At 33.6% G+C, this 25,868-nt stretch overlaps 1 protein-coding gene across 1 annotated transcript; it reads left to right on the forward strand.

The window, feature by feature from the left end:
• The first annotated feature begins 17,672 nt into the window (after positions 1 to 17,672).
• LOC140892723 (GDSL esterase/lipase At5g03820-like) lies at positions 17,673 to 19,518 on the forward strand. Its single transcript, XM_073301697.1, has 5 exons — positions 17,673 to 17,966; positions 18,051 to 18,181; positions 18,528 to 18,761; positions 18,927 to 19,182; positions 19,325 to 19,518. The coding sequence occupies exons 1-5, from the start codon at positions 17,735 to 17,737 to the stop codon at positions 19,516 to 19,518; spliced, it is 1,047 nt and encodes a 348-aa protein (XP_073157798.1). The 5' UTR covers positions 17,673 to 17,734.
• The last annotated feature ends 6,350 nt before the right edge of the window (positions 19,519 to 25,868 follow it).

Consider the following 25,868-nt stretch of genomic DNA (forward strand, 5'->3'; position numbering starts at 1 on the left):
ATACACGTACATACACATAGGTAGACAAGTGTACTCCACCAAAATAGCAAATTTTCATTTTGGCCCCTCAAAACTCCACTATTTGCAACCTTGAAACTTATTTTTAATTCAATTTCAATCCTAAATAATTTAAGAATATTAGAATTTAAATCTAAACTCCAAAATTTTCAAATTAAATATTCAAGGATTAAAATTAAATAATCTCGGGCCTTACAATTCTCCCCCTCTAAGGCATGACTTCGCCTTCGAAATCACATGCAATCTATACGCATATAAGATAAGAAAATAACAAAAATACTGAATATGAACTCACATCAGTGAAATAGCTCTGGGAATCTCTGTTTCATAGCTGCTTCTGTTTCCCACGTCGCCTATTCGATCCCATGTCGACTCCAGTGAACTTTGACTAATGAAATAGACTTGTTTCTGAGTTGTGTTAGTTTCTGATAAAGAATCTGAATAGGCTGTTCAAAATAACTCAAAGTCTCATCAAGTTCTGCTTCGTCAGGCTGGAGAATATGAGATGCATCAGGGTTGATATTTTCTTAGCATAGAGACATGAAACACGTCATGTATACTAGAGAGAAATAGAGGCAAAGCAAGTCGATAGGCAAGATCGCCTATCTTCTCGATGATTTTATAAGGACCTATAAATCTCGGAGACAATTTTCCCCTGATCAAAACACAGCGGTCGACGTCGGACATTGGCATACTTCTCTTGTCGATCTTGAGCCGTCTTCATTCGCTTTTGAATGAGTTTCACTTTTTCTGTCATCTCCCTTATCATATATGGTTCAATATCAGAAGCCTCTGAGATATCATCCCGATAAAGAGGAGATCTGCACTTCTTCCCATGAAAATCTTCAAATGGAGCCATCTCGATACTCGTCTGATAACTGTTATTGTACGCGAACTTCACAAGTGGTAATGAATCTTGCCAACTAGTGTTAAAATCTAACACTCCAACTCTAAGCATATCCTCAAGTGTCTGGATAGTTCGCTCTGACTGTCGTTCAGTCTGAGGATGATATACAGTACTCAAGTGCAATCGAGTACCTAGAGCTTGTTGCAAACTGTACCAAAAGTGCGATGTAAATATAGGGTCTCGATCTGAAACGATAGATTTAGGCACACCTGTAATCTTAATACTTTTCTGACGTATATATCTGCCATCTGATCATGTCGATACGTCATCTTGTATGGAATAAAACATTTTGATTTCGTCAATCTGTCAATAATCACCCAAATGGCATCACAACCTTTGGATGAACGTGGTAGCTTCGTAACAAAATCCATAGAAATGTGATCCCACTTCCATTCAGGAATAGATAAACTGTGCAGTAAACCTCCTGGTTTTCTTTCTCTCGGCTTTCACTTGTTGGAAATTCAAACAACGAGACACATAATCAGTGACATCAGACTTCATCTGTTTCCACCAATACTGATTTTTCAAGTCATTGTACATTTTTCTGTCACCATGATGAATACTGAATTTACTGCTGTGGGCTTCTTTCAATATGTGCTGTCTCAAATCAGAAACATCTGGAACAATAATTATGTTATTCACATATAAAATATCATCAGTGCTGACCTGATATTCGGAACGATGCACTGATTTAATCATCTCAATCTATTTCTGAATACTCAAATCTTATTTCTGTGCTTCTTTGATTCGAATCAACAGTTCTAGATCAGCTCGAATAGCACAAACTTGAATATGTTGTATATCTGTCTCAAATACCAATCCAGAACCACAACAATCCTCTACCAAACTAGATACACCTATAGTAGATAAGGATAAAGATCACACCTTTCTACTTAGGGCATCTGCAGCATTCGACTTTCCTGGATAATATTTGATCTCGCAATCAAAATCTTTCAATAAATCTAGCCATCTTCATTGCCTCATGTTCAGTTCAGACTGTGAAAACAGATATTTCAAGCTTTTATGGTCAGAATAAATTTCAAACTTCTCACCGTATAAATAATGTCGCCATATCTTCAATGCAAAGACAATGGCTGCCAATTCCAGATCATTAATTGAATATCTTATCTCATGCGGCTTCAACTGTCTCGAGGCATAATCAATAACATGTCCTCGTTGCATAAGAACACATTGTAATCCCCTGTGAGAAGCATCACAATATATAGTGAAATCACCAGTACCTGAAGGAATTGTCAAGACTGGTGCACTCATCAGCCTCTTATTCAACTCAATGAAACTAGCTTCACATGCTTCAGTCCAGACATACGGTGCATTCTTCTGAGTCAATTGAGTAATAGACTTAGAAATGCTAGAAAAATCTTTGATAAATCGGCGGTAATAACCTTCTAAACCCATAAAACTCCGTATTTCTGGTACAGATGTCGGTCTAGGCCAACTGATCATTGCTTCGAATTTTCTTGGATCAACAGAAATGCTATCTCCTAAGATAATATGTCCAATAAATACCACTTTCTTCAACCAGAATTCACATTTCGATAGCTTGACATACAACTTCTCTGCTCTAAAAGTTTTTAAGATAATTCTGAGATGTTCAGAATAATTACACATATTCTTTGAATATATCAGAATATCATCAATAAAGATAATAACGAAATCATCAAGATATTTCTGAAATATCGTATTCACCAGCCCCATAAAAATCGCTGGAGCATTGGTCAATCCAAAAGGCATAACAATGAATTCATAGTGACCATACCTCATTCTGAAAGCAGTTTTTGATATATCCTCATCTCGTACTCTCAACTAATGATATCTAGACCTCAGATCAATCTTGGAATACACAGAAGAACCCTGCAACTGATCAAATAAATAATCTATTCTAGGCAAAGGATAACAATTCTTTACCGTTGCTTTATTCAGTTGCCGATAATCGATGCAAAGTCTCATTGATCCGTCCTTCTTTCGTACAAACAGAACCGGTGCACCCCAAGGAGGAACAATCGGTCTAATGTACTCTTTGGCTAAGAGACCTTCTAGCCGTTCTTTCAGTTCTTTCAATTCAACTGGTGCCATTCTGTAAGGAGCTTTTGAAATAGGTTGTGTACCTAGCATCAGTTCAATACTGAAATCTAACTCTCGAGTTGGAGTTAATCCCGGAATTTCATCTGGGAAGACATCAGCAAATTCACTAACCACTGGAAAATCAGCCAATTTTGGGCTAGTTTTCAGCACATCTATTGCATATATAAGGAATCCCTCTGCTTCTTTCTACAATAAACGAGTCATAGAAAGAAAAGATATCAAAGAAATTCGAGCTCTCGAACCCTTACCAAAGAATTTCCATTCTTCTGCCATGCCATCTCTGGTCTGAATCTCACAACCTTCTGAAAACAATGAACTGTGGCCCTGTACTTGGTTAACATATCTATACCGATAATGCAATCAAAGTTTTACAAACCAAGCACGATACAGTCTATCTCAATCTCATTACCTTCATATTGCAGTATACAATTCTTGACTGATTTCATAGACACAATACCTCTCCGTAAAGGTGAAGTGATAGATACTACAGCAGATAATGGCTCAACATGCAAAGCATGTAATAAAGAAAATTGCTCAAAAATAAATGTATGAGATGATCCAGTATCTATCAAGACATAAGAAGTATAACCAAAAAGAGAACAATTACCTGCTATAACATCATCAGGTGCTGCCTGTGCTTGCTCCTCAGTCAATGCAAATACTCTAGCCTGCTGCCTCGAAGGTTGAGTCACAGCTTGACTTCCTCCTGCTCTACTCTGTGATGGTGGCTGTGGCTGAAATGAATGAACAGAAGATGCTTGTCTCTCAGGCTGTGCTACTGCTCTAGAGGATCCTGCACCTTGTGTACTCTCAGAACCACGTTGCGGGTAAACTCTAGCAAAATGTCCCACCTTGTTACAAATATTGCAGTTGCCAAACACACCTCTGCATGGTCAGTGGCATGACGACCTCCACATTTGTTGCAATAAACCCCGGAAGCACTAGATTTCTGTCCAGGCCTAAACTATCGTGTTCCACTAGAACTGGATGAACTACTGCTTGATCGTTTGAACTGCTTTCTTTTGGGTCGAAAGAACTCTTTTTTGCTGCTGCTACTACTTCTTCCTTTAAATCTAGGTGGTGGTGGAGGAATCTGTGACTGCTCTTGAGATGGCCTAACTGGCGATGGTACAAACTGTGCTCCTCTTTGTCTCAATATGCCAGCTTCTGCTTCCTTTGCTCGATTAAGTGCATCGACAAAATTATTTGGTCTTCTAGCATTCACTAATGTAAAGACTTCCGGATTCAAGCCATTGACAAACTGGTCCGCTTGAGCCTCATCATTGTCTGCTATATGCGGAGCAAACTTCAGCAAACTAGTGAACTTAGCCACATACTCCTCAATATTCAGTTGTCCCTGCTGCAAACTAGCAAATTCCGCTGCCCCCTTGGAGCTAAGAAATCTGATAAGTCTGATGAATATACATGTAATACACGTACATAAACATAGGTAGACAACTGTCCTCCACCAAAATAGCAAATTTTCATTTTGGCCCCTCAGAACTTCACTATTTGCAAATTGACTCTTGAAACTTCTTTTTAATTAAATTTCAATCCTAAATAATTTACGAATATTAGAATTTAAATCTAAACTCCAAAATTCTCAAATTAAATATTTATGGATTAAAATTAAGTAATCTCGGGCCTTACATATGATGACTCTGATAGAGATCAAGAACAGAATGATGAAGAAGATCATATCTCCCTGGCTGCATTGTTGAAAGAAAAGAGATGTTTTCAAGTCAACCCCCTGGGTGTTGTCTTCGATGTTGCAACACCAGACCGCAACACTAGTGAAAAATAAGTTTGCTTGAATACATCTACTCTTGGTAATTTTGGTGATCAGAAAGCTGTCAATGATGATATAACTCTAGAGTGTGTACAGGAACTTTATGAGGAGTTGTATGCTGATCGGATCAAACGGAACAAGTTGAACACAACTCTCTCTAAATAAAATTCTGATTTGAAGTCTGCCATGGCAAATTTTGAAGTGATTCTAGGCAAGAAAGATTCTGAATTGTGCAAGGTTGAGGGGGAGCTTGAAAAAAGAAACTCTAACACTTGTTGAATTTAGTTCAAGTACATCCAAGCTTGATTCTATACTTGTGATGGGTAAAGATGTTAATGCTTGTCTGGAGTTAGAAAACAGAGTGTTTGAACTTGGAGAATCATCAAAACCCACTATCACTCCGCCACTCAAGAATTCTCCATCAAAAGAGCGTGTTCCTCCTCAAAAGCCAAAGAAATGGAAGCGCCATTTTATGTGTCATTACTGTTTCAAACCAGATCACATCAGGTCTTTTTGTTTTAAGACCAAGAATGACTGCATGTATTGGAAGTCAAAGCTGATGTTGCCCTCCGTGTTGCACAACACCAGGTACAACACCACCAAAAACAGACCCACAACAAAGAAAATTTGGGTACCAAAGTTTAATTTTCTGTGTTTTGTTTTTTATACTTCCTTTAAAACTAAAATTGCAGGTCACTGGTACTTTCATAGTGGAAGCTCACGCCATATAACAGTTTCGAAAGAACATCCCATGGACTGTATTGAACAAAGATGTGTTAAAGTGACTTACGAAGGTAGTGCAAAAGAAAATATTTTTGGCAAAGGAACACTGAACGTGGAAGGACTTCCAAAGCTTCATAATGTGCTACATGTCGAGGGACTAAACTCAAAAGTTTGATAAAAATACTTGTGAAGTTTTTGATAATGCTAACATATATGTTTTGATAGGTACAAGATCAGCAGATTGCTATCAAATTGGAGAGGAACTTGCCTACAAACACATGAAAGTGGATGATCTTGATTCGTGGCACCAAAAGATGTGTCATGTAAATTTGAAGACATTGAAAAATTTGTGTAATTATGAAGCTGTCCAAGGTAAGCCTATTTTGAATTCTGGAGTTCCATATGTTTGTGGTGCATGCCAAATAGGTAAGAAAACTCTCGTGTTGCACCCCGTGTTACAACACTTTGGGACAACACGGTGCTTTGAACTTTTGCACATGGATTTAATGGGTCCTATTGAATTTGAAAGCTATGGAGGTACGAAGTATTCTTTTGTGTGTGTTGATGACTTCTCACATTTTACATGCATAAGATTCATCAGAGAGAAGTCAGATACATTTGATATTTTTAAGAATTTGCTTACAAAGATTACTAACCTGCATAACTTGAAGGTTGGAAGGATCAGGACCAACCATGGCAAGGAATTTGAGACCTATTCATTTTCATATTTGAGTGATAAGAAAGGCATATCACATGAGTTTTATGCCCCAAAACTCCTCAACAAAATGGCATAGCCAAAAGAAAGAATATGACGTTGCAGGAGATGGCTAGGGTGATGATGAGCTCAAAGAATATCTCAAAAAGATTTTGGGCAGAAGCCGTGGATACAGCTTGTCGTGTATTGAATCGAGTATACTTAAGGAGTGGTTATACTATGACTTCCTATGAGACTCTTATGGGAAAGAGGCCAAACCTTAAATACTCTCATGTTTTTTGTTGTATTTGTTATGTTTTGAATGAAAAAGATCATCTAGCCAAATTTTATTCCAAAATTGACAAATGTTTGGTTCTTGAATATTCTTCGATTGGTCATGCATATAGAATGTTTAATCTGAGAACTATAAGAATTATGGAATCTATTAATGTAGTTTTTGATGATTTTGCAGATCTCAAAGGAAAAACTGATGAGGATGATGTGTACGATCTGCTGGAAATTTTCAGTCCATTGAAAGATCCAGGTGTTGCCTCTGATATTGCAACATCAAGCACAACACCGGGTCCAACAGTGACTGAACCTGAGGATAATCAACCAAGCGATGATGATATTATTTTGATAAATGATGGTAAGGACATTTCAAGCAAAATACAGAAGAACCATCCATCATCACAGATTATTGAAGATGCTTCTGGAACAATGCAAACTCGAATGAAGGACAAAGTGGACTACCTCAAGGTGATTGGGTTAGTATGCATGAGTTTCATGTCCACAAACGAGGTAAGGATGATTGAATATTTTCTTGAAATTGGCTTCAAACGAGGTAAGGTTGATGAAACCTTTTTTATTCAAAAGTTCAAAGGATAAATACATGTTTGCCAAGTTTTCATGGATGACATCAGTTTTTGTGCTTCTTCTCAAAAACATGTTGATTTTGTTGAATGCATGTTTTCCATCTTTGAATTAAGCATGGTAGTTGAGTTGAGTTATTTTTTTGGTTTTCAAGTTAAGAAAATGCATGATGGTATTTTTATGTCCCAAAGTAAGTATGTTGAAATTTTGGTGAAAAGGTTCTATAATGAGAATACTAAAAGCATGAAAACACCAATGAGATCTAATGAAAAGTTGGGTAAGAATGGTGTTGCGGCCGGTGTTGCCAACACCATGTACCACATCATGATTGGAAGTTTTTTTTACATAACTGCAATTCATGCTGATATTATGTTTATTGTGTGTTTATGTGCTAGGGATTTGGATGATAGAAAAATCACTACGGGAGGGTGTTTTTATCTTGGAAATAGAAGTTTTTATTCAGAACTCCTTTGGATGAACCAAATGATAGAGGATAATGGATTTGAAAGTGAACCCCCCATTTTTTATCGTTATAATTTGAGTGCGATTGAAATTTCAAAAAACCCAGTTCAACACTCTCGCACAAAAGCACATTGACATTCGACGTCACTTTATTCGAGATTTGGTAGAAAAAGGTTTGATCCGAATGAATTTTGTTGGAACTAATAACCAACTAGCAGTTATATTCACAAAAATTTTAGATTTCAAGAGATTCTCAACTCTTCAAAGGACTCTCAGCATGTGTGCATTATAATCCTTTGCTGGTGTTATCGTCGGTGTTACAACACCATAGACAACACTGTTTTTATTTTTCATGCATGTTTAGGATTTTAGGAGTTTTGCATTCTCTTTTGTGTTGTGTGTATTTTTTTAATCTGTGTTACAATGATTTGACTGACACCAAGTTTTTCTGCAGAACATTTTTTTTAAAAAAAAACTGGCCCTTGTTTATGGAACTCTGACTAAACCCCACTAAGTAGTTGAGGGATGTACGTGTATTCCATGTTCTTGTCCCATGTGAAAGATGGTTTCGCAAATTCAATGTTCAGCTTTTTACTAAGTTTGATGACCAATGTCATACATACAAACTTTATCAATAATCGAAATAAAATGGAAAAAGCTACCTAATTGAGTTCAATGAAGACTGTTCTTTTAGTGTGCAGGCTATCACTTCTGAAAATTTTCTGAAATCAAGGGTAATCAAGTGTGTAAGTTTCATATACTTTTTGAAAAACTATGGTGTTGTTGATGATGTTGTCAACACGAGAGACAACACTACACTTGTGAACATATCATGTGCATGTGGTTGCATTTTATTTTTATGTTACATTCTGTTTTAGGCATAAAATAATACATGCATATGCATTCGGAATTGTGAATATTTTCTGTTCAAGGTTTGACGTTCTAAACGAACAAATTTGGTGAAATACTTTATCTACTGAAAATTGAATTTTTGTGATTAACAATGATTTAGTGGAGTTGAGCCAATATGGAGTTATTTATGGGAATTTTCGATTGCTTTCAATCTCGGATTATTGTCATAATTGGGTTGGATTTTATTCCCTTGATTTGAAAAGTTTTACTCGTAAGAATTTTCGTTGGTAAGTGTTTCTCGATGAGTTTGTTAGAAGGTGAATGTTTGAATTCTGAATTTATTTTTACTGTTCAATGGATTTCTTTTAAGCATATATTATTCATTGATTTGATCGTTCTTATGCTTAATTGGTCTTTGCAATCATCAAATTGTCTTTCTACATTATTTAGTTTTGATTAACTTTAAGCTTATATGCTTTTTGTGCTAATCATATTGTCTTATTGTTTTTGTTTTTCAAACATGTGCCTACTTTTGCTGTCATTGAGGAAGAACCTGATGCAGATATGCAACAAAAACTCGCAGATAATAGGATTAATATTTCTGGTAGTTCATCTTCAATCTCTGAAGATGATGAATTTGTGGATCTTCAATGATTTAGAGCTATTTGATCTTACAATATGGTCGATTTTTGCAGATCTCCTAGATGTGGGAGAGAGGACCTATGAGGCCAGTGTAGAATGACAAATCCCTGAAATCAATGACTTTGATTCTAAGGTTAAAGGTGTAGACCGAATAGCGTGCCACTAATATCTTGGCTATTATGATGTCTAATGAAAAATTTTGGAGCTTTATGTGACAGGTGCATAACTTACAAGGAAATTAGTTCACTTATGCCTCCGATGCCTCAGTTCATTTTACCGATAAGTCCCATGATTGATAAACCCCTGAAAATTTTATTCTCTTCATACTTAATGAACTTATAAAGATCATTTGATTGAACCACTCACAAACATAAAAAATTCTTGAGAAAATAGTTAATTCTATGACATTATTATACTTACAGAGAAGTTAGTACTCTTGAGTTGTTGCATGAAAATCCCTCCCAAGATACACATGGATCATTTGACTTATCCCAGTGGGTGTATTTCCCCATTTTTTATATATTGGTATTTAAAATTTTAGCATACCCCACAAATCTGCGAAAAACTAAGAACATAATATCAAATACCAAATTCAAACTGTGAAAGCTCTCAATCGACTAAAACCCAGAATTAATCAAACTACTGAACCAAGAAAACAATTATCTTTCTGTACATAGTCACTTGGTCCCAGAACCAAAATCAAGAAACTTGAACCAAACGTAACCTACTTATTTCATTATCCCAATTGTCATAATAAAGTAGATAGGAATTAAAGAAAAACATACCTAAAGAAACAGTACCCTTTGGCGACAGATAGTGTCCATTTTTTCTGAGATGGTCCAAGTGATAACCGAGAGAAAACACTAAAGCCGGCTCTAACCAAAAAGAAACATCCACCATATTATTTTTCTTGTAAGAACAACGTTGTTCTTGATGTCAGACCATATATATCAAACTAACATGAATTGCATCACTTTCTTTGATGATTTTGTTGATCATAGAGTCATTAATATGAGGCACATCAGATAGTACATACACTAAGATCTACAATTATTAATGGGAAAAAAATTTCATTGTATTAATAAAAATTTCTAAATTAACAAAAATATTTATTTTTATATTTCAAAACCAGCTGAAAAACGAAGCCAAATATTACTACCCGCATTGGATACAGTGGTAGTATTATCTTCAGATCTAAAATTTGGATGCCACAACACAATGATTCAAGAACAAATAAACAATTTGAGTAACTTTCTAAAAACCGTCACAAAACTTCGTGTTTTTTTTATAGAATATACGCTATCCAATTGTAAAATTGACTAACACCAAGTACGTAAATGTCAACACAAAGTTTGAGTTGCTCATTCAAAGAGGAACTACCATATTAGAACTACAACATAAACTAAACAATTCGAGGCTCAACTTCGATTTCAAAGAATTCAAACAGCTACCAAAGAGCGAGAGAAATGAAGATGACAATAGTAAGTTATAGTTTCCAAGCTTTTAATTACATCATATTATTATAACACTATCGTAATTGAATCTTATTTCTTCCTCTAGTGTTATATATCATCTTTAATTTTAAATTAATTTGTGTTTATTATTATTATTATTATTATTATTTTTTGAAATAAACTATCATAGATGCTAAGACAGCTGTGAGAACCCGATTTTTAGGAAAAACCCATAGAAATTGGGATAATGCAACCCAAAAATTGGGACAAATTCGGCCCATATAGAATTAATTGTTGCAGCCCCATTTTCGAAACTTGCATCCCAAGGAAATCAGAATTGTGGAAAGGAAATCAATCATGATTAATTAGCCACGTTATTTCCATTTTTTAGGGTTGTAACCACCACTCTCCGTAAAATTAAGAGACTTTGATGGCACCAATCAAGTCAATTCAATTCTATTATTAAGGCTGATTTTGAATAGGAATGGAAACCATTTGTAACCCCATATTCATCATTATGATCAGTCATTATGAGGCTATTAAAAGACCATAAGTCAAGGTTAATGACCCTTTTTAAGGACCATAGAATGTGACCATCAAGGCCAATTAAGTGGGAACCTTCCATCTACCCTCTTTTCCCCTATAAATACCACACCAAGGTGAAGGCATGAGCACACCAAATACAAGACTTATTCCTCTAGAAACTCAAGCAAGTAAGGGTTGGGGTAATAGGAATTTAATCTAGTCTTAGAGCCAAGGTCTGCCCAAGAATCGAGCAAGGAAGTGCTGCCCAATTTCAAACAAGGTTTCGGCCAAAGAACGATCAATTGAATCCCCTTCTTTCCGTGTGAATCAGGTAAGTGGGCTTTTGTTTCAAAACCTTATGTATGTTTGAAAAATCTCAATCATTTATGTTAATTGTTGGAATTTTGTTACATAGTTCTTATTTTGAAGAAATCTTGTTAAAAGTATGTTTTGGCACTGTTATGACTCGAATTAGGAGTGTAAAGGAAATTTCCAAACCATGTTATGTTATGGCCCTGATGTGGTGGGTAATAATAACCGTTCCATGACCTCACCCATTAGAGGAATTACATATAGTGGACTGATCAGTTAACCACGAATAAGGAGATGAATTTCAGTGTCTGGCCAAATCATGTTATGTCATGTCGATTTTGTTATAATGTTTATGCTATGCTATGTGAGATATGCTATGCTATGTGAGACATGCTATGAGATAATATGTTTTGAAATATGACATGCTTGAAATCCAAGTATGAGTTTTCTCAAATCCATATATATTTTTGGTATGATCGATCGGCCCCCATTTGCTGAGTGTTTTCCAAAACACTCACCCCTTACTTACCTCCCAGATAAGAATGAAGATCAAGCCGAAGAAATCGAGAACAAGACATGTTTTGGAGATGGTGATGAAGATATTTTTTGAGATTTTATAATTATTATTCCGATTTTTAAGATGCAAGAAGCTTCCAAAATTTTATTTTTTTTTTTTGGGAATTTTGAGTTGTACAGATGATTTATTTTGGAGTTTATTTATAAAATATACTGGTTTTAGTTAAATTCTGTACTAAGAGGCTGGTTGTTTTCAAATTTTATTTGTAAGCAACGCCGATGTCACCGTTGTCTATTAAGTGCTGTTGAATCCAAATATTCTTGTAGTGATGCATGAAAAATAGACTAAAAGATATCACAAAATAATGAATAATAACGACACGTATCAATGCCCCCATACTAATCTTTTGCTTGCCCTTGAGAAAAATAAGTGACAAAAAAACAAACACGACGACACAAAATGTTGCAAAATAAAATTACGGATGATTCCATGGATAGTAATCGAGCCTCAGTGAAGTCAAACACATTCAACAATTAAAACTATCCTTAAACATTGCATAATATACCTCTAGATTGAGCGTGAATGTGTGTGTGTGATTTTATTACGGTGGCATGTACTTCAAGTAGAATCAGTTATCAAGACTGAAAAATGACATAATTAACAACACATCGGTGCAAATATCCCTTTCATGTACCCATTCCTTCTAGTTACACCTAGCATTCACATATCCCTTGAACTTATCAAATGAAACATGGCTTATTATTTATAAAAGGTGAAAGTTGGCATGAACAGTGAGTATGATCCATATTTTTCACGCACCACCGAATTTTACACCAGACCTACTTCAACTCCATACATTCCCGCCATACTTAGCCTTTGGATTTGGTTAGATTAGGATTTGAATCCCCATTTCCAAGGCCTCCCCTCACCTTACAACCTCATTATTTTCTCTATTTTTTTTTGTTTTTTTACAAAAAATTACTTTTCAATGGTGCACATATGGATCAAACTATGTTGGGTTTCGAAAGGTATTGACCATGTATAGTTAATGAGGATGTCTCAGAATTTCATATCAATGGGGTGAAACAATTACATTGTAAGCAAAGGGTGTGCTGAGACCATATATGTGCTACTAGAGTGTAACCAAAAATCACAAGATTACATTTTGAGTTTTCTAAACATCTAGTGTCGTGCAATATTCAAACAGTCATAACTTCATCACTTTTGTACAATTCAACAGATTAACAATTGTTCGTAGATATATTCACGGTAAACATATTCAACAAAATTCAATTTTCATTCTTCGCAATCATCATAGGCTCCCATTATCCGAATTTGACACCAGACGCAATATGAAGGATAAACTAACCACAAAAATAAAGCCTATGCACAAAAATGCAAACTAAATGAAAGATTACACACCCCCCCCCCCCTACTAGACCTATGCAATTCCCTCAATATATGAAACACAAAAAAAAAAAAAAAAGAGATAACCACAAAATTAAACAATGCAATAATGAAAAACATAAATTGCAAGAAAAACCAAAAAGAAAAAATAAAAAGAAGACTAACCTGGTTAATTGTCTTCGTACTCCTCAGGTGGTGACCAAACTCACTCCCTCTTTTAAAGATTTCAAGAACAATAGTCGTTTTTTCATTGTTGAATTGATTCTGAATATTATCTTTGTTAACTTTCATTGTAAATTTTGAATTGATTAATTCAATTACAACATTATATGCTTAATTAGTAAAATTCATATCCAGTTTCTAGTCTTTATTTTAGATCTAATAAAAAGAAAAGGAAAAATTTGTCCATTTGAGGCGTCCAAGTTTTGCAATGGACAATTCAACAACTTGAGAGTCATCATTTCCTAACATGTACAAAACACAAAACTAAAGATCATATAAAGAAAATATTTGAATATTATGTAATCGTAATTTAAGAGTTCATAACATATAATTTAAAATACAATTCACAGAAACAAACCGAAAATGTAACAAAGAAAGCAATGCATTATTTAAAAATAAAACAATCTTAATATTATTGTAAAATAAAATTTCTAAGTACTACCATGGGTATAATCTTCTCACATTTTTGGTGATATTCTATTCTTCATATATAATCCAAGTCTACTATTTTCATGTGTATCACGAGAAGATGCAAACTCTTCATTTGTAAACAAATACAATCATGGAAATCAAATAAAAAATTTATTTATAAAAATAAAGTTCTCGTGATTGCTTTTCACTATACAAAACAATACTTTGGCTCAATGGTGGTAGAATCTAAACAATCTTAGATATTCCCGTGTTTTCTTTTCAATGTTCAATCAATTCTTAACATTATCTTTGTTAACTTTCATTGTAAATTTTGAATTGATTGCTTCAATTACAACATTATATGTTGTTTGAATAAAATTCCTATCCAGTTTCTAGCCTTGATTATTTAGATCTAATGAAATTAAAGCAAAAATTCATCCATTTGCGGCATTCAAGTTTTGTAATGGACAATTTCAACAACTTGAGAGTCATCATTAATTTCGTAACATGTACAAAACACAATCATATAAATAAAATATTTGAATGTTATATAATCATAAGCCATGAGTTCATAACATAAAATAATTGAAAATACAAATAACAGAAACAAATAAAAAATGTAACAAAGAAAGCAATGCATTATTTATAAATTTTGCAATCTTAATATTATTGTGAAATAAAATTTTTAATTACTACCATGTGTATAATCATCTCACATTTGTTGTGATATTCTATTCTTCATAAATATTCTAAGTCTGCTATTTTCATGTGTGCCCTGAGAAGATGTAAACTCTTCATTTGTAAACGAATACAATCATGGAAATTAAATAAAAAAAATTATTTATGAAATTAAAGTTTTCGTGTGGGGACCTCGGGTTGCTAATTTCGTCTTAGGGAAATTAATGATGAATAAAACAATTAACCAAGTACTAAAGGAAGATCAAAACCAAGAACTAAAATATATATTTTTTAAAATCTAGCACCTCGTTCGATCGGGTAAACTCACCCGATCGAGCGAGCTAAAATCCTTAGCTCTCGGGTCCGAAACATAATTGGCCTCGCTCGATCGGATGAACTCGTCCGATCGAGCGAGCCCAAAAACTCAATTCTCTGTTCTCAATATTTAAAGGCCACGCTCGACCGGAGGAGTTCACTCGATCGAGCGGGCTCCATTTCCAGAAAATATGCAGAACAAGCTTTTGCTGTCAACACTTGGAACATGTATATATAATCTTTGACAAGCTACAAAATAATATACATGCTATCTAACATCATCTTATCATCTCACAAACATAATATGAAAACTAACAAGTACTCGACAACAACATACAAAGTTCTTGTATCATTTCTAACATGTTTAACCAACTCAAAGTACAAGTTGTTCTACTAAAACCCGAGTCCTCACATGCTAAGACTCTATCTCGAGCTATCCCTATCAATTCTGACCAGCTTCTGCCCCACCTATTGACATGCACACATACAAAACAAAGCAATAGCCGGATAACTCTGGTGAGAATAAAATCCCAGTATAAATAACATAAATTGCGAGAAAATAAACATGAATGCAACGCATGTTTCAAAAAGAGGCTATCAAGTCTGATATCAATAGAAATTAGGTTCTTGGGATCCCGATGAAATAAAATCTTAATCAATCACCAACTCACCCAATCGAGGTGAAGTCAAGTATTTTATTTCCTCTAACTTTGGTGCAACTATAGTGAGTCATCAAGCTCTGGAAGTAAGTCTACATTCCGTGCCACTCAACTATAGCCCTCCAAACATCATATGCACTCTAGGCCTTTCAGTCCTCTATGCTTTTCAGGCTGGAGTTCAAGATGAATGCAACATAATCTGTATGCATTAAAGACTATAAAACATCTTGAACATATAATCATATAAGCAATCAAAACAACATATTCATCGAAGACACATATAAACAAGAAAGTATGTAATTAACAAGGAACTACTCAAAAATCATATCGATTTCGAGTGTTCTATCCCATCTGAATTCGCGGTCATTTATACCTTTCAAAGTCGATTCTGAAAGTACTTCAAATCTGAAAACATAACATGATGAACATATAACAAAATCTGCTCAATTCATGGCTACTTGCTCAATGCAAACAAACTTCAAACCTTCTTCAATTCTTTCTCGGTTCGAATGATAAATTCTCGAGTCGTCAAACTTTGATATAAAACTGAAATATAGTATTGAAACAATTCATATCAGCTTATAACTCAAGAATTCCCAGCTCAAACAATAAGATCAAAATCTTGACAAGTCTTGAACCGGCGGCGTAACGGCTAAAAACCGACAATCCAAACCATAATCAACTCAGTCCAACAAGCATATAGATCATAATTCCCCAACATATCAACATGTATATACACGACCAAACATAATCAGAATTTGTGAATTTTTGAAATAGCTTCAATAAATCATATAAAATCCGAATGACAGTCTTTTATCGAGCCGTCTGCGAATATACAATCAGTATAACTCATTTATGCATATATCTCAAAATCATGAAATTACATCTTCAACATAAAAATAAAATCTGAGAAAAGTGAATGAAACTTGTACCAAAACGTAGCTCTCAGAGCGGTGTTCGCAGATATATATTCGATTCTGAATTCTGATGGCCGGATTGAAAGTTATCGGAGCTTTTACAGATCAAAAATGGCGTTGAAATAGGTTCGGCCGTTCTTCTGCCTTCTTTCTGATGTATTCACGTGAAAATGAGAGAAAATCAAGTGGGTTTAAAATATATATTGCATATTTGCAGTTTAGTCCCTGACCTTTTGGCTATTTGTAATTCAGTCCCCGGAGAAGCGATTTATTTCAATTTCAATCCTTATTCATTTAAGAATATTAGAATTTAATTCTAAACTCTAAATATTTCCAAATTAAATATTCTTGAATTAAAATTAAATAATTCCGGGCCTTACATCTCGTGACTGATTTTCACTATAGAAAACAATATTTTGGCTCGATGATGGTATAATCAAAACAATCTAAGATATTCAAGTCTGTGCTTTCTTAATACATTCATTTTTCATATTGCTCGTAATATTTTTTCTCCCTATTATATGATCTTAACAAATATGAATCTTTAGTTGAGAAATAATTCAATTCATTTCTAAGTCATTTTCTGAATTCTCTTTTAATTTCCTCTTTATTATATCATCTATTAAAATAAATTGTTCTTAATTTTCATTAACTTGACTTGCAAATATTAAATATAATTGAAATTGTTATATTGTATAATGGAAAGTATTGAAAGCGGGAATTAAAGCTTTTTAGTTGAGTCTAAATCGAAACATGAATATGATATTTACGTTACACTTGTTTTAACAATTGTGATTTTGCATGTTCATGCAATCAATCACATGTTTAAACTGCCTAAAGTATGCTAAGTTCTATTGGTTGATTACACGCTAAAAGCGTCCGTCTTATCCATTTTGCCAAGTTTATCACTGGAAAGAGTAAAAACCATCTTTGTTCAAACATTCCTAAGATCAGCCAAATTTCCCTCAACTTCCTTAAAAAGTGTGCCTTGCTCTTGACCAAATCTTTTGTCCACATATAAATAAACTGACCATCTCTCTCTTTCTAATGTCAAATTCAAAAAGTGTCACTTTTTTTGCAACACAGAGACAGTTATTGCTTCACTCAAGGTTTGCGAAGCATCATACATGCATCACTCGTGGTAAATACACACTACTTCATCACAACTTGATCATTTATCTACATAAAAAAAACAAAGAAAAATCAAGAACACAAGAGCAAGAAAGAAACATTTTTGGTGGAAAAAAACTGAAAATGGGATTCTTGAGCTACATGTTATGTGCTATTCTAGTTGTCTCATCACTTGTTCATGGAGATCCCCTCGTTCCTGCTTTCTGCATATTCGGGGATTCGGTGGTTGATGCGGGGAACAACAACAATTTGCCAACATTAATAAAGGCAAACTTCCTCCCTTATGGAAGAGATTTCGTTATGCAAGAACCTACAGGAAGGTTTTGCAATGGAAAACTCGCCGCTGATTTTACAGGTAATAAACATATAACACATATGCAATATGTTTGATGTGCTATGTATCTTATCTAATGCATATATTACACAATTATATATACAGCTGAATTTCTAGGATTCGGTTCATATCCACCAGCATACCTAAGTGAAGTAGCCAAAGGGAGGAACATCCTCAGCGGTGTCAACTTTGCTTCCGCTGCATCGGGTTATTATGATAACACAGCACAATTATATGTAAGATTTAACAGATCGTGTCATTAACTCAGACATAAACAGTTGTTAGAAACTAATATACATGTATATATATGATACCATAATATGTGATATTTTTTAGCATTTGGATATATCCAATATGATTTAGTCTTAATTTAATTATACAAGATAGTTCCAATAATATTAAACATGATGTCTATTCACCTATGACACATAGAAATGTCGATTGCAATCTAAAATCAAAAGACAATAATAAAGTTTTAGCCATTTAGATATGTGTTGTAGATGTAGATTCTTTAAGGTTGAGCCACATAAATTGTATTGTTTAATTTTTTCACTATATTTCTACTTTCATTCATGTTTACAGCAAACTATGACGTTGTCTCAGCAGCTAGAAAACTACAAAGAATGGCAGAGAAACATGGTGAATTTGGTGGGAACGGATAAAGCTAATGATACATTCTCAAGAGGGATCCATCTATTAAGTGCAGGGACCAGTGATTTTATTCAAAACTATTATATCAATCCAATTCTCAACATTGTTTACACAACCGAACAGTTCTCAAACAAACTCATGAATTACTACTCTAGTTTCATCCAGGTTACACAAACATTTGGCATTTTCTTGGATATCTTTCGGCATATTAATTCATAAAAAACTTAAAGAAACACACTAAAGAAATAAAAATCATAATAATTTCATAATGAAATAGCTAAGTATTTTCTTTCACATGGACAATATATATCAACAATGTTTGTTTGACAGAATTTATACCATCTGGGAGCAAGGAGAATAGGAGTTACATCTCTACCACCTACAGGATGCCTGCCAGCAGCAATTACTTTATTTGGTTTGGGAAGCAATCAGTGTGTCGCAAGGCTAAATCAAGATGCGGTTTCATTCAATAATAAATTAAACGCTACATCTCAAAATTTGAAGGCCAGGCTACCAGGATTGAAACTCGTGGTCTTTGATATTTACAACCCTCTGATGGATATGATTGAAAAGCCAACAGATAGTGGTATGGTAAATAATAAACACGTGCAATTGGAAAATGACAATATTTTTTGTGATTTGTTTTCCCAAATAAAAAGGATGATGTATTCCTGCAATATTTTTATTTAAATTTCAATTTTCCTAAATTACTTTTATAATGTTCCCAGGATTCTTTGACGCGAGGAAAGCTTGCTGCGGGACGGGCACAATTGAAACATCGTTCCTCTGCAATGAAAGGTCGATTGGGACATGTTCAAATGCCACACAATACTTATTCTGGGATGGATTCCACCCTTCAGAAGCTGCTAACCAAAGATTGGCCCAAAGTTTACTCCAACAAGGATTTGATCTGATCTCTTAGGACGACCTTTAGGTGCAGCAACCCCCCAAGTTCTACTTCTATATCTTTTAATATGTTACATAGATGTCCTTGACACCAGCTTTCAATTCAATGATTTTTTTTCCAAGTGATTCTTCAGTAACCGAAGAATTCAAAGCCAGATCCTCAACATCACCATCATAGTTCTGCATAACCAAGTCATTTATGAAATCAGATATTACAAAAAAAAGAATGAAACTTCATTAGTAACAGTGGAACATCGCTGAAACGAGAAGTGTGATGAATCCAAAAACAAGCACATGCATTGTGGTGGAACTCAGATATAAAACAAGAATGATTTTATCAGATATTCGGAATGTAATAGGAGTGAAAATTCACGCGTAACAGTCATACATGGATCAAAGAATAATTAAGATGAATTCAAATTTTGATTTTCAAAAAAGACTTGTTTTCATGGTTGAAAAGATGATTGATAAACATAAATTTATGTCATCTCATGCCAAAATGAACTTCTTTTATGCCAGGATCATTGGAGATTATCATGATTTATTGAAAATGACATTTGTTTTGTGTGACGATGAGCAGTAAATGGTAATTAAATTGGACTCTAACAAACTTCACCAATGAAATACATGCATCTTAACCCTCTCTCAAGTCCACTATCCAAAAATTTTCATAGCTTACCTCACAGAATAGTTTTTCCTCTCTAGATGAAGCACCAACTTCACCAAATCTCGATTGTAAAAACATCAATCTTGTTATCCTAAAATACAGAACCTGAAACTATCTCGCTAACCACCAATGTTCCATTGCACCCTCCATGATGACCTCACATTATATATAGTCATTTTGATATACACAATGTTTATTAGAGTTAGTGGATACTTGGTTAAATAGAATAATATGCATGTGTTTAAATATTAAAGTGTGCAACAGGAAAACCACTCTTCATTCATTCTTTCATTCTCAATTCAATAAATAGTTTCAATGTAAGTTAATTCTTATTCTCCATAATATGGTATCCTAGTAACCGATTCCATACTTTCGTCTTAGATCATCGAATTCTTCCGATCGATGATCTTATTCACATATTTTTTATCGGAGCTTACTAATTACAGAATTTATTCACTCTATTTCAGTTTTGTTTCCCCCTAAATTCAACAAAAACACGAATCAATCTGAATGGAACTTGGCGGTTGGAATATCTGCCATTGATGACCCCTCAATCCCTTATTTTTGCATCACACCGATAATTCAAGGTTCATTCTCGTCTCGCAACAGCTCACTGGTGACGATTTTTCATCATGGATTTGGGCTATGAAAATAGCTCTAACGGTGAAGAACAAGTTGCATTCATTGATGGATCCATTCTTAAGCATGTGGCATCTGATATGAGTTTGATGAATTCTTGGACACTCAACAACAACATAGTCATTTCTTGGCTTCTGAACTCAGTATTTCACCAATATTAAGACCCTTTGGGAGGAATTAAATCAATTTATCCCAATTTGTAATTGTGGGAAATGAATATGTCATGGATTCAAGAACATTGACACTTATGTTCATATGGAATATACTATAGCATTCCTTATAGGTCTAAATTAATCTTTTTTCTCAAGTAAGGAGTCAAGTTATGCTTCTTGATCCCATGCCACCCATAAATTGAGTTTTTGCCTCAATTGTACAAGAGGAAAGACAAAGGGCTATTGGAAATCAATCATATCCAAACACTTCAAACAATGCCCTGGTATTTGTGCTCAAAGGTGAACAATCTCGTTCACAACAAAAGTTTCAGAAGAGCAGGAATTTTTGCACTTCGTGCAATGCTCCTGGACACATTAATGCTATGTTCTGTGTTGATATTCTTTTGGGATCTTTGGTGATTCTTTTGGAAGCTCCCTATATACCAAAATTCAAGTTTAATTTTCTCTCAATCAGCTCCATTATTTCCCATTCTAAAACGATGATTAATTTCTATCATGATTTTTTTTATCATCCAGGAAACAACAACCAAGAGAATGATTGGCAAGTTTAAAAGAATGTAAGGGCTCTATGTTCTGGATGTTCACTCTTCCTATCCAGAAATTTCTATCACCCTAGTTGACATGAAAGTTTGGCACAATAGTCTTGGGCACCCATCATTGAAGATTTTACAGAGTTTGAAACCTCAGATACAGTTAGATGGTGATGCTTCTCTTCATGTCACACCTTGTTCTATTTGTCCTTTAGCGAAACAAAGATGTTTATCATTTGTTTCTCATCATAATGTCTCTTTAAATACTTTTGATATTATACACTGTGATATTTGGGGGTCTTTATCATGTCTCTACATATAGTAATCAGAGATAATTTCTGATCTTAGTTGATGATAGTACAAGATTTACATGGATATTTATTATTGAACACAAGTTTGAAGCATTGAGTGAAGTTTCCAGATTATGTGTTATGATTGAAACTAAATTTAACAAGAGAATCAAGGCATTTCGCATAGATAATGCTAAAGAACTGACATTCACTGAGTTGTTCCAAAAGCAGGGATCTCACATCAGTTTTCTTGTGTCCAAACTCCTCAAAAAAACTCGGGTGTTGAAAGGAATCACCAACATTTACTTAATGTTGATCGTTCACTTTTTTCCAATCTCATGTGCCCATTAGACTGTGGAGTGAATGTATTTTAACATAAACTTTTTTGATCAATCGTTGTTCCATATCCATGGACTTAAAATAAGTCTCCTCATGATCTGCTATATCAGAAACCCGTCGATTATTCCCAGTTTAGGGTTTTTGGATGTCTATCATTTTTATCCACTTTATCAGCTCATTTTGAAAATTTTCTTTAAAGAGCTAGAATTTGTGATTTGTCGAGCATCCTCCAAGGATAAAAGGTTACAAATTAATGGACATTAATAACAAAAGATTTTTATTTATCATGATGTGGTGTTCCATGAGTTCCTATTCCCCTTTCTCTCGACTCATCGAGAATTAATTGTTGATCCATGTCCACATACAGTTATGCCCCCAACCAGCACCTGTTGATGATAGGTTCAAACAGATCTAGTAGCCCCTGATGCACATGATGGTTCTCGCACCGAGCCACCAGAACCTCTACACTAATCCCCCCATTCGTACCTCCTCAAGGACTTCTCATCTGTTGTCTTATATCCGAGTCTATCATTATCACATGATAAACTGAAATTCAACGATTCTGAAGGAAATTCCAGCACTGATGCTGATGATGAACCACTTGAGGAAGAAGACTCTCCTGATGTGGAATCTGGTGTTGCTGTTGATGTTGCCAACATCACAAACAACACTGTTGATGATGGGTATGATTTGGATGCTGCTCATTCCCTTCAATTATATTCTGCTGCTACTTTGTGGCCCCTTTATGTGCACAAAGGGATGTTGGATGAAAAGAACATCGATGTGGATGCCTACGGAATGTACAATATTATTGAGTTTTTGAATCTTAGGAAGCTCTATTCTATTGTGGTTGCAGTGATGCCCTACTGCAAGAAGGCAGTCCTGGAGTTTTATGTCAATCTTACTGCAAGTATTGAAGATCATGATCCAACAAAATATGGACTAGTGTATCTGCTGCAACTTAAATTGTAATTCACCGAAGTGTAGGTTGTCTGCAAGTAATATACTCATGAGTACGAGATCGATCCACGGAGAGGATGTTGTAAGTTTAATTTTAGCAATAATATATTATAGATGAAAATATTATTATAAAACTTCAAATACACAAATTATAAAATTGTCAAGGTTTCAAAGGTTCATTGTTGGTTTATTTAATATTGCTTAATAAAAATAAATAAAAGAAACTAAAATAAGAATAAACATAAAAGAACAATGAAATATTTAAATAAGTATATCATATAATATAGTTCCCACTATATTAATATCAGATTAACCGATATTTAATACATGGTACCCATAATATATATATAGATGAATAAATATAAACATAAAAAGAACAATTAAATATTTAAACAAGTATATCATATAATATAGTTCCACTATATTAATATCAGCCGATATTTAATACATGGTACCCATAATATATATATAAATGCATAAATATAAATTGACATAAAAGTAAATGTTAGATCAAATCACAATATTTCATTTAGAACAACCGGCAGAGCCACGCTATCGTCTAAATAAAATATATGACTTTATGTTAGATGCGATAAAGTAAATGTTAGTTGCGGAAAAATAAATGTTATATGCGAGAAAGTAAATGTTAGTTGCGGAAAAGTAAATGTTAGTTGCGATAAAGTAAAAGTTAGATGCGAGAAAGTAAATGTTAGTTTAAATCACAATATATTATTTAGAACAACCGACAGTGTCACGCTATCGTCTAAATAATATATATGACTTTATTATAAATAGATACTTATATTTATAGTATATAATTATTGTAGTATTTATTGTATCATATTTGACAACAAATCAAGGTAACCACATTCAAGGTACCAAGCATTTGATGTAAATAGATAACAACAAATCATCCAAAATTATACCTACAAATAAAGATCAATTAGTAAAAATAAAAATAGAAAAGAAAAGAATATACAAAATATAAACAATCTTACTTGACCAACAATGAAACCTTTTCACCTTGACATAAAAAGATTTAGCTTTCCATGAACATGAAACTCAAGAATAAAGATAAAAGAAATTTCATACTTGAACTTGAGAAACTTGCACACTCAAACTTTTATTCTCACACACACAATATTTATTTTACAAATGAGGAATTCTCTACACTCTTGCACACTACAAAGCTTATACAACACATCTATTTATAGGCCAAATGAGATCAAGGGTCCAAGACTCATTAAATATGAAATAGTAAAGTTGGTGGGTGCTTGTCTCCTTGAATGTCAATACATTGACCCAACTTTAATTGGCATGTTTGATGCCGTAGACTTTCGATTTTGCTTCTGCACAAAACATATAACACGTAGCCCTTTGTCTGTAGATGTGTTTTGACAACTCATTCACCCCTTTTGGATAAAATATGAAATACTTATGATATTTTTACTCCAAGCTGGTCATAGTAAAAGTAAATCTGTCTCCATTTTGTTGTTTGATTATTTTGATCATCTTAATGAAGTTTTTGGAATTTCTTGTCTTCTACAAAGTTGAAGATGCCTCTTTTGTGATTCTACAGGTTTTGAGATTACTCCATTATGACCTCTGTAGCTTGAGTAATTTTATTTTTACCAAACCTGCGCAAACCGTAAAATACAACATTTTAGTAAAACATTTAAATATAAACACATAACACTAAAATAATACAACTTCATAATTTTAATTAAACTTAAATTTTAAAACACACTTTTTAACATATAAATAATTACAAATTTTAAGTTTCATCACACCCCCAAACCGGCTAATTACTAGTCCCTTAGTAATAAAATATCATAAAATCACAAGTTAGATTTTTATTCCTTAATATATATATTCAAATATGCAAACTTTGAAATTTTAAAAACACACTTGTGAGGAGATCATATGTTTATTTATAAATCTCATTATCAACCAATATATTAATATGTAATTGGATGGGCTATACATATATAGTTCACACAATATCAAAATATTAAATATATATAATTTTTTTTTACATAAATATTTTCTAAAAACTTTGAGAATAATATAATTAAAAGGATAATAGAAATCATTTTCATAACATGTATATCATCAGGAATATTAATGTAAAAGTCTCAACTCCATATTTTCTCGGGTTAAATATTTCATATATAGCTGTTTTTCACTCATGGAGTTGGAAGAAAATTATACACTCTTTGAAAATGGCTAGTAAATCAGACAATCAAATAACCTAATATTGAAAATAAGATAGGATGATTTACAAAGAATAAACCCATTTTTTTTATTTTTTTTTTGTTTTTGTTTTTTGTTTTTTGTTTTTTTTTTTGCTTGGCTGCGAAATTGTTTTTACATAATCAAATACCTCCAATAAACTTTGAAAATGTAACATTTTTTTTTTCAAAGTTTATTTATTTTTTTTTTTTATGAGGTAAATCTATTAATAATTATAGTAGAGATATTAATACTCTACATCTTTACAATCAAACTTCAAACAACTTTGCAGCCAATTTTTATTTTTCTTTTTTTTTTTTTTCAAAATGGGTTTAATCTATTAATCAACCATTTCTTAATAATCAATAAAAGCTTATAAGTTGTTTTCTCAATTCTCACCCCACTCACAAAATTTATGTGAGTAAATATTGCACTTTTACAAATTAATTCCCTCAATTATACATGTTATTATTCATTCAATCAATATCACTTTAATTATATACTCATAAAAGTTTTAGAAAATATGATATTTGAAA

Source organism: Henckelia pumila, chromosome 3 (genome assembly GCF_033568475.1).
Source record: "Henckelia pumila isolate YLH828 chromosome 3, ASM3356847v2, whole genome shotgun sequence".
Lineage (NCBI taxonomy): Eukaryota > Viridiplantae > Streptophyta > Magnoliopsida > Lamiales > Gesneriaceae > Henckelia > Henckelia pumila.